The sequence below is a fragment of the Monodelphis domestica genome, chromosome X, assembly GCF_027887165.1.
Source record: "Monodelphis domestica isolate mMonDom1 chromosome X, mMonDom1.pri, whole genome shotgun sequence".
NCBI lineage: Eukaryota > Metazoa > Chordata > Mammalia > Didelphimorphia > Didelphidae > Monodelphis > Monodelphis domestica.
In genome coordinates this window covers 66,789,586-66,803,800 of record NC_077235.1, presented here as the reverse complement: position 1 = coordinate 66,803,800, position 14,215 = coordinate 66,789,586, and the positions used below count along the sequence as shown (strand labels likewise).

The following is a 14,215-nucleotide window of genomic DNA, read 5'->3' as shown; positions in this document are numbered from 1 at the left end:
GGGGTCAAGTTAGAAGCCTTCCCAGTAAGATCAGGAGTGATGCAAGTCACCTCTGTTATATAACGTTGTACTTGAAACACTAGCTATAGCCATTAGAGAAGAAAAAGAAGTTAAAGGGATTAAAGTAGGCAATGAGGTAACTATACTATCACTTTTTGCAGATGATATGATGATCTACTGTAGGAATCCTAGAGAATGAACTAAAAAGCTAGTAAAAATAATCAACAACTTAGCCAAGTTGCAGGATACAAAATAAACCCACGTAAATCATCAGCATTTCTATATATTTCCATCACAACTCAGCAGCAAGAGTTAGAAAGAGAAATTCTATTTAAAATCACTCTAGACAATATAAAATATTTAGAAATATATTCACTAAACTATCACTGAGCTGGAGGGGAGCCTGGCATGCCTTTCCTTACCCACAGGACGCACCGAGACCCCTGTGAAAGGAGACCGGTGAGAGATGTCTTCCAGGGGAGAACCTGTGCTGTTTGCATTTTGTAGTTGAGGATGCGTGACCCCAGATCCTCTTCAGCTGGATCACTGCAACAGATTACTTACTTCAGCCTGTGGTATTACAACAAGCAAAATCAGAGCCGATGGGTAGATTTGGACAAGCCTTTGAAAAAGCAGTTAGACAAGTATGCACTGGAACCAACTGTCTATTTTGGGGTGGTGTATTATGTGCCCACAGTTTCCCAACTTCAGCAGGAAATTACCAGGTATCAGTATTATCTGCAACTGAAGAAAGATATATTGGAAGGAAATATTCCTTGCACATTAGAACAGGCAATTCATCTGGCTGGCTTAGCTGTTCAAGCTGACTTTGGTGACTTTGATCAGTATGAATCTCAGGACTTTTTACAAAGATTTGCCTTGTTTCCAGTGGGATGGTTACAAGATGAAAAAGTATTGGAAGAAGCAACACAAAAAGTGGCCTTGCTACACCAAAAATACAGAGGGCTTACCCCACCTGATGCTGAAATGCTATATATGCAAGAGGTAGAGAGGATGGATGGTTATGGGGAAGAGAGCTATCCTGCTAAGGATAGCCAAGGAAGTGACATCTGTATTGGAGCCTGTCTTGATGGTATCTTTGTGAAACACAAAAATGGAAGACCTCCAGTTATATTTAGGTGGCATGACATTGCCAATATATCACACAATAAGTCCTTCTTTGCATTAGAACTGACAAATAAAGAGGAGACCATCCAGTTTCAAACTGAAGACATGGAAACTGCAAAATATGTATGGAGGCTGTGTGTTGCAAGACACAAATTTTACAGACTAAACAAATGCAACTTGCAAACCCAGACTCTTGCAGTGAATCCAGTCAGGAGGAGGTCTTCATCAAGGATGTCTCTGCCTAAGCCACAGCCATATGTGATGCCTCCACCACCTCAGTTACATTACAATGGACACTACACAGAGCCATATTCTTCTTCCCAAGATAACCTCTTTGGGAACAACCAGAATGGATATTATTGCCATTCTCAGACAAGTCTAGATAGAGCACTCGACTACAATGGAAGAATCCGCAATGGAAGCGTCTATAGTGCCCACAGCACAAACTCTTTAAATAACCCACAGCCTTTCTTGCAACCCTCCCCGATGTCTTCCAACCCAAGCATCACTGGAAGTGATGTTATGAGACCCGACTATGTCCCAACACATAGACATAGTGCCCTGATACCACCGTCCTATTGCCCCACCCCAGATTATGAAACCGTGATGCGGCAGCTTAACCGCGGAGTAAGCCACGCAGAGCGGCAGAGCCACTCCCTGAGAAATCTCAATATTGGAAATTCATATGCTTATAGTAGACCTGACGCTTTGGTCTACAGTCAGCCTGAAATCAGAGACCGCGCTCAGTTTACTTCTCCATAGTCGGCTCACTATCCGTTCAATCTAAATTACAGTTTTCATAGCCAGTCTCCTTATCCTTATCCCACTGAGAGGCGACCTGTTGTTGGAGCAGTGAGTGTGCCTGAGTTGACTAACGTCCAGCTTCAGGCTCAGGATTATCCGGCGCCCAACATCATGAAAACACAGGTTTATAGACCACCCCCACCGTACCCATATCCACGACCTGCCAATAGCACCCCGGACTTATCCCGACATCTGTACATCAGCAGTAGCAATCCAGACCTCATCACAAGGCGAGTCCACCACTCGGTGCAGACGTTCCAAGAAGACAGTCTCCCCGTTGCCCACTCTCTGCAAGAGGTCAGCGAGCCCTTGACTTCAGTCCGGCATGCTCAGTTAAAGAAGAGGAACAGTATTGAGATCGCTGGATTGACCCATAGTTTTGAAGGAATAAGACTTAAAGAGAGGACCATGTCTGCCTCTGCAGCTGATGTGGCGCTGCCCCGGGTGATAGCAGCCAGCTCTCAGCCGAACGTTTTTATCGAAAGAACAAAACAAGAGGAAAATGAAGAACAGGAAAATGTGAGATATGGTCATAAGAAATCTCTTTCAGATGCCACTATGCTGATTCATAGCAGTGAAGAAGAAGAAGAAGATTTCGAGGAAGAAAGTAAAGCACGTACAGTGCTCTCTCCTCATCCTGATGAGACCACACAGCTTTCCTCGGGAATAGGTGGCTTCTCCAAAGAACCTTTGCTGGGCTACCCTTATGGCTCATTAACCCCAGGGCCCAACCCTTTGCATATTCTTGAGCCAAAGTCACATATGCTGGAGACTGAGAAGTCAGTTAGGGCCATCAGTCCAGTTCATCTGATAGTGGAAGCCCAGGTACCTAGAAGAGAAGGGTTACTGACTCCATCTATGTCAGAGTCTGACCTAACAACATCAGGACGCTATAGGGGCAAGAGGGATTCTCTGAAGAAGAGACCTGTGTTGGATATTCTTTCAGGGAAGAAGAATGTTGTTGAAGGTCTTCCTCCATTAGGGGGAATGAAAAAGAATCGAGCAGATGCAAAAAAATGTGGTCCTCTTAAACTGGCTGCCTTAAATGGATTATCATTATCAAGAATGCCCTTGCCTGATGAAGGAAAAGAAGTACCTACCAGAGCAACCAATGATGAAAGGTGTAAGATTCTGGAACAGCGTTTAGAACAGGGAATGGTGTTCACAGAATATGAACGCATTCTGAAAAAGCGGCGGATAGATGGGGAATGTGCAATAGCACGGCTCCCTGACAATGCAGAAAGAAACAGATTCCAAGATGTGCTCCCTTATGATGATACCAGAGTAGAACTGGTCCCAACCAAAGAAAATAATACTGGTTATATCAATGCATCACATATTAAGGTCTCTGTTGGTGGCATTGAATGGGATTATATTGCCACCCAAGGACCTTTGCAAAATACATGTCAGGATTTTTGGCTGATGGTATGGGAACAAGGGATTGCTATCATAGCAATGGCAACAGCAGAAGAAGAAGGTGGACGAGAGAAGAGCTTTCGGTATTGGCCAAGGCTTGGTTCAAGACATAACACTGTCACCTATGGAAGATTTAAGATCACAACACGATTCCGCACTGACTCTGGGTGTTATGCCACAACTGGCTTGAAGATCAAACATCTCCTCACTGGGCAAGAAAGAACAATTTGGCATCTTCAGTATACGGATTGGCCTGAGCATGGCTGTCCAGAGGACTTAAAGGGATTTTTGTCATACCTGGAGGAGATCCAATCAGTTCGTAGCCACACAAACAGCACAACAGAACCTAAAAGTCCCAACCCTCCTTTGCTGGTCCATTGCAGTGCTGGTGTAGGAAGAAGTGGAGTGGTCATTTTGTCGGAAATCATGATCGCCTGTTTGGAGCACAATGATATGCTGGACATCCCACGCGTGCTTGAAATGTTGAGGCATCAAAGGATGATGATGGTGCAGACACTATGTCAATATACTTTTGTCTATAGAGTTCTCATTCAGTTCCTGAGAAACTCAAGGCTTATATAACCTCTACTTGTTTCTCCTGGGACCCAATTACCTATAGTTTACAAGGGGAAAAAAAGTGGGTTTGTCAAGTAAAATCCATTTGTTCTTGGACTTTCCCCCAGTCTTCTTACACAAGGTGTAGGGTGCTAATGTTAACTCATGGTGGTGCATTGTGTTGAGCCTTGGAAGTCACAAGGCCAAAGAGGTGGATTTCTGCTTGGGGGAAGTGCTGGAGAATTGGGGACTTAGTTGGAGTAACTGGGCTCAGCTCCTGTCTATGCTGATTTGCGGTACTTGCACACATTCTTGAGGTTTTGTTTTCTAGATAAAATAATTCTCTACCTTACTGAAGCTATGCTGGGCAGTTCTAGCAATTGTAAAGGCAATGTATAGATTTCTATCTAAAAACTACTTTTTGATAGGAGAATTTTATTTTGTGACTAAAATATCTAGGGGTTCCTTTAGTTAGAAACCCAACTTTCCATGGGACTTGTCCACAATTACAACTGGACACATCAACTTTATATATATTTTTAAAATGTTAATATCTTTTCTGTTCATTGTTTTCTTTTTGTTTGTTTTTTATTCTTGGTTACTTAGGGTTTAGTTATCAAACTACAAACTACAAAAAGACCTTTAAAGGTCTTATTAAGGAAACAGAAAGCTTCTTTGTATTCTTAAAATTAATTTTTTATTTTCAGTTTCTAAATTATCCAAATTATAAGTAAAAATGAAAATATTCTCAAATTATTTTCAGGGTTTCTTAAAGGAAAAAGTTGGAATTGAATGCACAATTACTTCAAGCTTTAAGTAATAGAGTCAACAGCATTCAATATATTTTCAGTATTATTCATAACCATAGATGACCCTTTGATTTTTATTGGTTGAAATAAGATTGTTTTAAGGCACTTTTAAAAAATATTAAAAACAGTACATTTAAGTTTCATTCATGTATTGTTTTATGAGCGGAAACATTAACACCTGTAATGAAAGTGATGTTTTGAAAGAAATGCTTTATAGTTTGAATGTAAGAAATAAGGATTTTGAGTATGTAGGAAGAGTAAGTTGTGAGGAAGTGCAACATGGCTGCAAACATGAGAAAGTTTTGTTTTCTATTGTTGTTACAAAGATACAGTATTACTGATTTCATTCTTTAGTACTTAACATTATTCCTGAGAGTATAGGGGTGAGGGAAATGGTTGAAGGATTGACAGGAGACAGGGTCCTCCCTAGGAGGACTCAAGGTCTGGGACAAATCACATCATGTTCTTTGTCTCCCCTCCCCACCCTGTTTTTTATATGGGTGAAATCATTGTGTACATCAAGAATGGACACAAAAGGTTAACTTGGGGGACAAGTAAAATGGCATAAGGAGAAAAGGTGGTTCTACATTTTATGTTGATGCTAGAAGGAAGATTATGGGCTAATTGTTTGTATATGAACCTCCATATTTTAAAAATTCTCATTATTATATTTTTTCCCCAACTTCCATTTCAAAGTTGTCTCCCTATGGCACCAACAAACATCCTATCAGTTCTCTTCTAAGACCATCACCATGCTTTGACCATTAGTGAATGGCTTTGAACTCAAAGGTAAATCAGAGACGCAGCATAATTTATCACTGAAAACTAAGTATGTGGTGTTGCGAGTCATGGGTCAGGAATTACTTGGGGCATTTTTACAGTGACATATTTGCCAGTCTTCATTTGACTTACAAGAGACCAGTTAAGTGGTAAAAACAAGAATCAGAAGTTATGAACTGAACCAATTTATATGTAGGACTATTACTAAAATAGAATGTAATATTGATTTCAATATCAGTTTTTCAGAAATCCAATCTAAAGGATAGTAGATCCAAGGATGATGTTCAGTGAAAGCTAGCTGTTTGAGAGAATGGAATTATAATAATACAAATAATGGCTAAAACAGTGCTTTAGATATAGTGCTATAAAGGATACCAGACACTTCATGTGTGTTATTCCTCATGGCAATTTTTCCTTTCTCCACAAATATCTGAATTATTGTGTTGAGTGAGTCTTTTGTACATCTTTTGTACATTTTTTCACTGGTGCTACTACCCTTCCCCCTCTAGTCTGGATCAGGTTTAAACCTTTTTGAAAGAAATGCCCTATTGATAAGACAATATTACACTTTGAAAATTGAATTAAAGACTAAGGCATGAGATGTCTATTTTTTCATTTTAATGAATTGATTGCAAGTGATAATTTAAGAAACAAATTACTATTGTAGCTTTAATAATATACCTAAACTGTTGCATTATTTTTAATAGTTCTTAGAACCCATGTAATGCTTTTTGTACCCTTTAAATATTTGAACATTTTGTGGTAGTTGTAAAAGGGATTAGTGGAAAATACCTATGCTACGAATTCTCCAAATTTGTCTTTCAAACAAAAATGTGATCTCACAGAGGATATAGCAAAAACAACAGAAGTTTGTGACCTTACCTTGACTATTACCTAGCAGTTGATTATATTACTGCCTATCAAAATTAGAAAATACTTAATTTGAGGGGCTATTTTTAGATTCTAAGGGAAAAAGTGTTATCCAGTTTATATCAAAATATATACTTTCACAAAAATAGGCTATAATACAGTATTTACCAATGACCAATTGTTGTCATTTCTCATACCCCTCTTTTTTTCTTGATTAGAGGTACTTTTGAAGAAATACTCTACTGCATAATTTTAAACAGAAGCAAATGTCTTATTTTAGAATATCATACAGGTATTTATAGAAATAATTGATGATATTCTTCTGGAACATCTACTGTGAAGCATGAAAGTGAGCCCTAGAATTTAGTTCCAAGTTCTTAGAATGTTTTGATAGGAGTAAGTGAAGGAGCCTGCTAGTATAAATTTTCAGAAAGCAAAGAGCACAATGAACAGTACCCTTCTTCCCCTCCCTACTAAATTATAGGACAACGGGATTTCAAGATTTTTAACCGCATATTTCTTTTTAGTTGAGTTTAAAACTGGCCAAGTTTTCTTTCAACTTTCAATCACCATAACTCATAGGTTGAAGTAGTTTTACCTTTCAGAAAACTTATATGAAGCTGTATTTTGATTAATTTATTAAGAGCAGGTTTCATTTGGGACAATTTGCAAGAAAGAATGGAGCCAAGAGTTATTTTCTTTTGCGCAAACCTTTTTTTTTAAAAAAGGTTAATTTAGGGAAAGATGTTTATTGGAAATATAAATTAGTTTGAGAATTTAATGTAAATTAAAAATTCAGTTGATTTTTTTAAATATGAAGGCTTAAGAAAGAACTGGTTATAAGGAGTAATTTTGAGGGGGGAAAAGTTACTCAGATAAGAAAAATGATAGTTTAGATTGCGATAGGTGTTTATTAAGGCACATAACTATCATTAACTGTTGCTATCAGCATATTAGGAAGGTTGTGCATTTCTAGATTTAAAAAAAACATAGAATTGTTTTAAAATTCAGTTGAAGAGATTTCAAGGTGGAGGGATGATTAAAGTGGAAATTTGTAGATACAATGTATTGCATACATAAGCAAATGTTAAGATGCTGACTTATTCCTCAAGACACTTTAAATAATGTTCAGTTCTTAAAAGTTCAGAGAAACTCCTTAAAGTATTCCATAACTGGTTGGACTGTTGGGTGTTCTAATTAGTAAGGAAGAAATGGTGACCATAGTTGTGTGTAGGGGGGTGTATGTGTGTAGGGGTGTTTAATCTCATTTTGGTTAATGAGCTCTAAATTCAAGTGGGAATAATTGCATTTTAATTTCTAAATTTAATCTCTGTTACTAACAAAATGTTCCAATGTTCTAAAGAAGCATTCACAAGATAAAACAGCTATATATTATTTATGATTTCAGTAACTTTTAATTAATTATACATTTCAGCATATAAAAACCACTATGAAAATATATAAGATCTTGGCATTATATTTATTTCTGGCTGCATCTGTACATTATTAGACTGTAAAAATTATAATAACATTTTTGTGTAGAATTAATTTATAAATTTATACCAAATTCATACCATTGGCAGATTGAAAAAGTTTTCAGTCTATATTAAAAGAAGTTCTTGCTTAGATGAAATGCCAAGTGTGTGTATGGATACTACTGAAATTGTGTGTGTGTGTGTGTGTGTGTGTGTGTAATTCCCACAATAAAAAGTCAGTATGTGGACATTAAGACAGTATGCCATTTACGAGCTGATTCACAACAACCAAAACAAAATGGAGAGATTTTATGATTATCTGGATACTTTAGAAGAGCAATCTATTTTTGCTTCAGTTGCCTGAATTGACTGTGGAGATCAGGACAGATTTCATGGTTAAATGTACAACTTTCTAAAGAGTAAATGCAGATAGGAGAAATTATTACTACACATGTTAAGGGACTTTCCAAATTTTCTTGTACTGAAGCTTTTTTGCTTCATGTTTCACTTAAAAAATTCATTTGGCTACAGATTTGGAATTCTTTTCATTATGGATATAATTTTATAGTAATGTTATTTGTAGTAGTACAATTTGGCCTGTAATGATAGGACATTGTAAATCTACAAAACCAGATGGTTTTATTTTTGTTAAATATAAATATTTTGTGCCACCAATAATGGAGGTGGCATTACTTCTTAAAATTAACATGAGAAACAGAACTTAGCTAAAGGAGGAAATTGTGGAACTTGGAACATGTTTTTTATAATGTTAGCAAAGCCAGTGGGCTTTAATTACATAGAATATTTTTCATGGTATTGAATAAGTAGTTATAGATCTTGTTAATGGTCATCTTGAATATTTTTGGATACAAATTTCTTTGGTTAATAGCATCCAACTTAAAAGTTCAGTAGCTCAGTTTTGTCTTTGCAGATATAAGCTGTTCAGGTGTATCAATATGCTTCCAAATCTCTAAACAACACATGCAAGGGGGAAGAAATTCTCCTTGCTATATTGGAAGAGCAATTTTAAAACAGATGAATGTCTACTCACACTTGACAGTGTGTTTGCCTGTGTTCATCCTATTTGATTCAATGAAATGGTTAAGAAACTTGTTTTAAATTATTATTTTATAATAAAAAGATTAATGACATGAAGTAGTCTTCATATGGGGAGAACACAATTTGATGTGGAAAAAAAGTTAATAAGTTCATATAAAAGAAAGCAGATGCCTATAGCAGGTTACAAAGTTATTTTGTTTATATTCTGTTACATAATTTTAAAAAAGGAAACCATTCAAATCCTACCATATAGCAAACTTTGTAAGGAGGTAATTTTCAGGGGAAAGAAAAAAAGTTTTTCCTGGTAAATATTAGATCATTTGAAATAACTCTTGCTACAATTTGTTAATTCTCATGGAAACTTGAAACTAAATTTGGAGAAAATTGGTGGGTAGAATTGTTTCCAGATCATTTAGGCCAGTGCAATGGGAGTTTTCTTATTCAATGATAGCACAACTGAGTTGTCAAGTATTATTTTCCGCTTTCAAAAATAATTCTGTATGTCTCATTGTCTGGTCATCGATATTGTAAAAAATGTATAATCAGAACAGCTTTAATTGTTGTAAAACTGAAATTGGTTTGTAAAACAATGTATAAATTGCATTTGGTGGGCAGAAAACCTTGAATGACTGAATGTAATATATGTGAAATGAATATATTATAGTCTATTTTTGCCATGAAAATAAATATTTGAAGCAAAAAAAAAAGAAATATAATCACTAAGACAAACACATGAATTATATGAACACATCTACAAAACACATTCCACAGACTTAAAACTAGTTCTGTAGAATTGGAAAAAAAAACATTAATGGCTCATGGGTAGAAAGAGCGAATATAATAAAAATGAAAATCCTGCCCAAGTTAATTTACTTACTTAGTGCCATACCTATCACCCTACCAAGAAACATTTTTATAGAATTATAACAACGTTAATTTGGAAGAACAAAAGATCAAGAATATCAGGGGAACTAATGAAAAAAATGTGATGAATGGAGACCTAGCAGTATCAGATCTTAAACTATATTATAAAGTAGTGATCATGAAAATGACATGCTAGTGACTAAGAAACAGAAGGAAGGACCAATGGAATAAACTTGGGGTAAATGACGTCAGTAATATAGTGTATGATAAACAGCCTAGCTTTGAGGACAAGAATCGACTCTTTGACAAAAACTGATGGGAAAACTGGAAAACAGTATGGGAGGGGACAGCTGGGTGATTCAGTGGATTGAGAGTCAGGCCTAGAGAGCAGAGGTCCTAGGTTCAAATCTGGCCGCAGACACTTCCCAGCTGTGTGACCCTGGGCAAGTCACTTGACTCCCATTGCCTAGCCCTTATCACTCTTCTACCTTGGAGCCAAAAGACAAAGGATTGACTCTGAGACAGAAGGTAAGAGTTTTTTTAAAAAAAAAATAACACTATGGTAGAGATTAAGTTTAGATCTACATCTTACACTGTAATCGTGAAAATGTGGTTTGCCAAGACTGTGAATTGCCAAAACTGTAAAGGTTTTGGCCAAACTGTAAAGATGACTTAAAATCTAAAAATAAGTGGTAACCATGGAAAAATACCCAAATATGAATATACCCAAGTCAGCTGGGTTTTATGGAGGTTTAAATTAATATAAATGAAGGAATTAAGGGAAGGAGAGAGAGAGAGAAAGATAAAATAGTCACAAGAGCCTAGGCCAGAGCCTAAGGGAGAGCAAGTCAGTCTTTATCACTCACCACAAGATTGCTTTCAAGCAAGCTCCAAACCTCTGAACTCCCACCCCAACTAACTTCCAATCCAAAAACTCCCTCCAACTCAATAAGTCCCTTCCTTTTAAAGAAATTTTCTCTTATGTCACCTCCTCTAAATTTTCACTTCTACAAATCACATTAGAAGCTTTTCCCCAGGACTGCCCATTCTTAGTTCTCATTTTCTTTTGTTCTCACCTTCTCTGGTTAGATAAAATCTATTGAGTACTTCACACCTCTTTTGTTAAGCTTGCCTTTTGTAAGTTGCTTGACCTTTTAGGTACTAATTTAACTTTTATATGTACTGAGCACCATTTTGTATTAGATCTAAAAATAGACCTAGCTTAAGGTTTGAGCTTCACTATAAGTATGAGTTAGGGACTTTTCATTGTTCAACCAGGAGTTTTCAACTTCATCTTGCTCTAAGGCACTGTCTGAGTAGGGTGGAGTAATTCTAAAAGTTCTCAATACATTCCTGATCAAGTATCTCCATTGTCAAAATGGGGGAAAAACTTAACCAAATCTTCTAAGGTACAGTCTGAGCAGTTTTAAGATTCACAACACCCTATACCAAATTTAAAATGGGTAAATAACTCAAATATAAAAAAGGAAATTTTAAGTAAATTATGTGAACATAGAAAAGTATACTTGTCAGATCTATGAGAAAGTAAAGCTTTCAAGACCAAACAAGAGATAGAGAATATTACAAAATGTAAAATGAATAATTTTGATTACATTAAATGTTTTTGTACAAACAAAATCAATGTAACCAAAATGAGAAGGGAAGCAACAAATTGGAAAAAATCTATAACAGAAACCTCTGACAAAGATTTAATTTCTCATATTCATAAGGAGTTAAATCAATTGTAAATCAAGCCATTCTCCAATTGATAAATGGGCAAGAGACATGAACAGGCACTTTTCAGATAAAGAAATCAAAAGTATCAATAAGGACATGAGTTCTAAATCTCTCATAAGTAGAGAAATGCAAATCAAAACACCTCTGAGGTACCACCTCACACCTAGCAGACTGGCCAATAGGGCAACAAAGGAAAGTGATAAATGTTGGAGGGGATGTGACAAAGGAGTTGTGATTTGATCTCACCATTCCAGAAGGCAATTGGAACTATGCCCAAGGGCTTTAAAAGACTGCCTGTCCTTTGATCCAACAATACCATTACTGGGTTTTTACCCCAAAGAGATAATTAGGGAAAAGACTTGTACAAAAATATTTATAAATGCGCTCTTTGTAGTGCCAAAAAAAATTTGGGAAACTGAAAGTATTTAATGATTCCAGTTTACATAAGATTAGTACCTGATCAAATCTTAAGTAAACTTTTGTTCTTAGAGGTCTTTCCAATTGTATCAGAGACCTCTTCCCAGGTAGCCCAGACCAAGCCTAGAATTATCCTTTTATATCCATTGTAAAGCATCAGACTTTCCCTGACAATCCAGCCCTGGACTCCTCATTTCCTTGAGGTCATTGTAAAGCTAATCAGTCATCATTCCCTGTCTTTTATTCCCCAACAGCTATATAAGACCCTCAAGTTTTACTACTCTTTGGAAAATTTCTGGGTTGGGGAATATTTTCCAAGAGACACTGTTCCCAGAGTCTCAGAGCTTTGACTCTGTGTGGTATGAAGTTCTTGACTCTGGGTGGTGGAGGAATCTTGAGCACACTCTGGTCCTGATTAAAGACTTGGCCTTTCTAACTGCTTTAGTCTTTGTGTGTTTTCCAAAACTGACACCAGGAGCCAGTATGAAAAAAGGGATGGAGGGAATCGGTGATGGTATCAAGATATACTAGAAGAAATAGAAATAAATTAAATAGAATAATACTTGTCCCACAAATATACACATGGGAAGGGGAGGGGAAGAATTCTCTTATAAGAATGAGAGGAAGAGAGTGTTTATTGGCACGACTTAAACCTTACTCTCCATGAAATCAAATCTGAGAGGGAAGAGCATCTAGACCCATTGGGATCTTGAATTCTATCTTATACAACAGGGTAAAAGGGAAGGGGAAATTAAGGGGGAGAAGAGGGTAGGGAGTTCAAAAAGGGAGGGAAGGAGAAGGGGGAAGAGAAATTAACAGACTCTAAAAAAAGAAGGGAACAAAAAGGGAGGGACTAGAAAGGGAAGCATATCAAGGGAGGGGATTATGGGGACTGATTTAAAGTTATCTACCAGTTTAAACGGTTATAGCAAAAGAAGAAAGGTCAGAATTAGGGGAGGAGATCAAAATGCCAGGGAAGTCACAAGTGACAATCATAACTTGAACGTGAATGGGATGAACTCACCCATGAAACGTAGAAAAATAGCAGACTGGATTAGAATCCAAAACCCAAGCAACACACATAAGGCGGATAGATACTCACAAGGTCAGAATTAAAGGATGGAGTAAGATGTATTGAGCCTCAACTGATAGAAAGAAGGTAGGAGTTGCAAGCATGATCTCTGACAAAGCCAAAGCAAAAATAGACCAGATCAAAAGGGATAGGGAAGGTAAGTACATCCTGATAAAAGGGAGTATATACAATGACTAATCAACATGTATGCACCAAATGGTATAGCACCCAAATTTCTAATGGAGAAACTAGGAGAACTGAAGGAGAAAATAGATAGTACAACTATATTAGTGGGAGACCTGATCCAACCACTATCAAATTTAGATAAATCAAAACAAAAAATAAATAAGAAAGAGGTTAAAGCTGTGAATGAAATATTAGAAAAATTAGTGTTAACACATATATGGAGAAAAATAAATAGGGACAAAAAGGAATACACTTTCTAGTGTTTTCAACAGGAATGAGTGATTTATTTTGTCAAAGTCTTTCTCGGCATCTATTGAGATAAACATGAAATTTATGTTGGTTTAATAATTCATATGGTAAATTTTGCTGATAGATTGCCTAATATAAAATTAGCTTCGCATTCCTATTATAAATACCGACCTCTGAATAATCCTTGTGATATATTGCTGTAATCTCTTTGCCAGTTTAAGATTTTTGCATCAATGTTCATTTAAGGAAATTTATCTGTAATTATCTTTCTGTTTTTGGTCTTCTTGATTTAAGTATCCGCACCATATTTCTGTCATAAAAACTTGGTGGGATTCCTTCTTTCCTTATTTTACCAAATTTTTTTAGAGTATTAAGATTAATAAGGAGTACACTCACCGGGACAGTACTTTTCTAGTAGTCACAGCTCTTCCAAGGGAACTATTGTCTTCCTCTGCCTCCACATTCTCTCCTGGCTGGCTCTGCTCTTCCATGAGCTTCAGAAATGTGGAATTAAGACCAGCTTCTGTGAAGTCACTGGCTCTGTTACCAAACATTCCCTTGTTGCTATGACAATGGGGCCCAAACAAACTTCACTCTCAACCAGGTGAGGCTTGTCACCCTTGACACTGTACTCTCCTAAGAGGAAGTTGGGTAACTGAGTGAATTTACCCCTCTCACTGCCATCTCTCCTTGACCACAGAGAAAATCCAGTGTCCTCTTTGTCACCAGGGCTCCCCTCATCCCTGGTTTATTGCTATTCTCTCACCTATGCCTCTGCTTCTCTTGCTTATTAA

General features: G+C 36.8%; 2 protein-coding genes across 2 annotated transcripts; both read left to right on the top strand.

The window, feature by feature from the left end:
• The first annotated feature begins 513 nt into the window (after positions 1-513).
• LOC100031573 (tyrosine-protein phosphatase non-receptor type 21-like) lies at positions 514-9,601 on the top strand. The gene has a single exon (XM_056809730.1). It carries the CDS (start codon positions 514-516, stop codon positions 1,888-1,890), a length of 1,377 nt encoding a protein of 458 aa, XP_056665708.1. The 3' UTR covers positions 1,891-9,601.
• LOC130456169 (tyrosine-protein phosphatase non-receptor type 21-like) lies at positions 2,044-9,601 on the top strand. Its single transcript, XM_056809729.1, has one exon. It carries the CDS (start codon positions 2,044-2,046, stop codon positions 3,928-3,930), a length of 1,887 nt encoding a protein of 628 aa, XP_056665707.1. The 3' UTR covers positions 3,931-9,601.
• Positions 9,602-14,215: the final 4,614 nt, after the last annotated feature.

What these genes read in the sequence shown, in the direction of transcription:
- LOC100031573 (XM_056809730.1), top strand. Translation starts at nt 514, where the DNA reads ATGCGTGACCCCAGATCCTCTTCAGCTGGATCACTGCAACAGATTACT.
- LOC130456169 (XM_056809729.1), top strand. Translation starts at nt 2,044, where the DNA reads ATGAAAACACAGGTTTATAGACCACCCCCACCGTACCCATATCCACGA.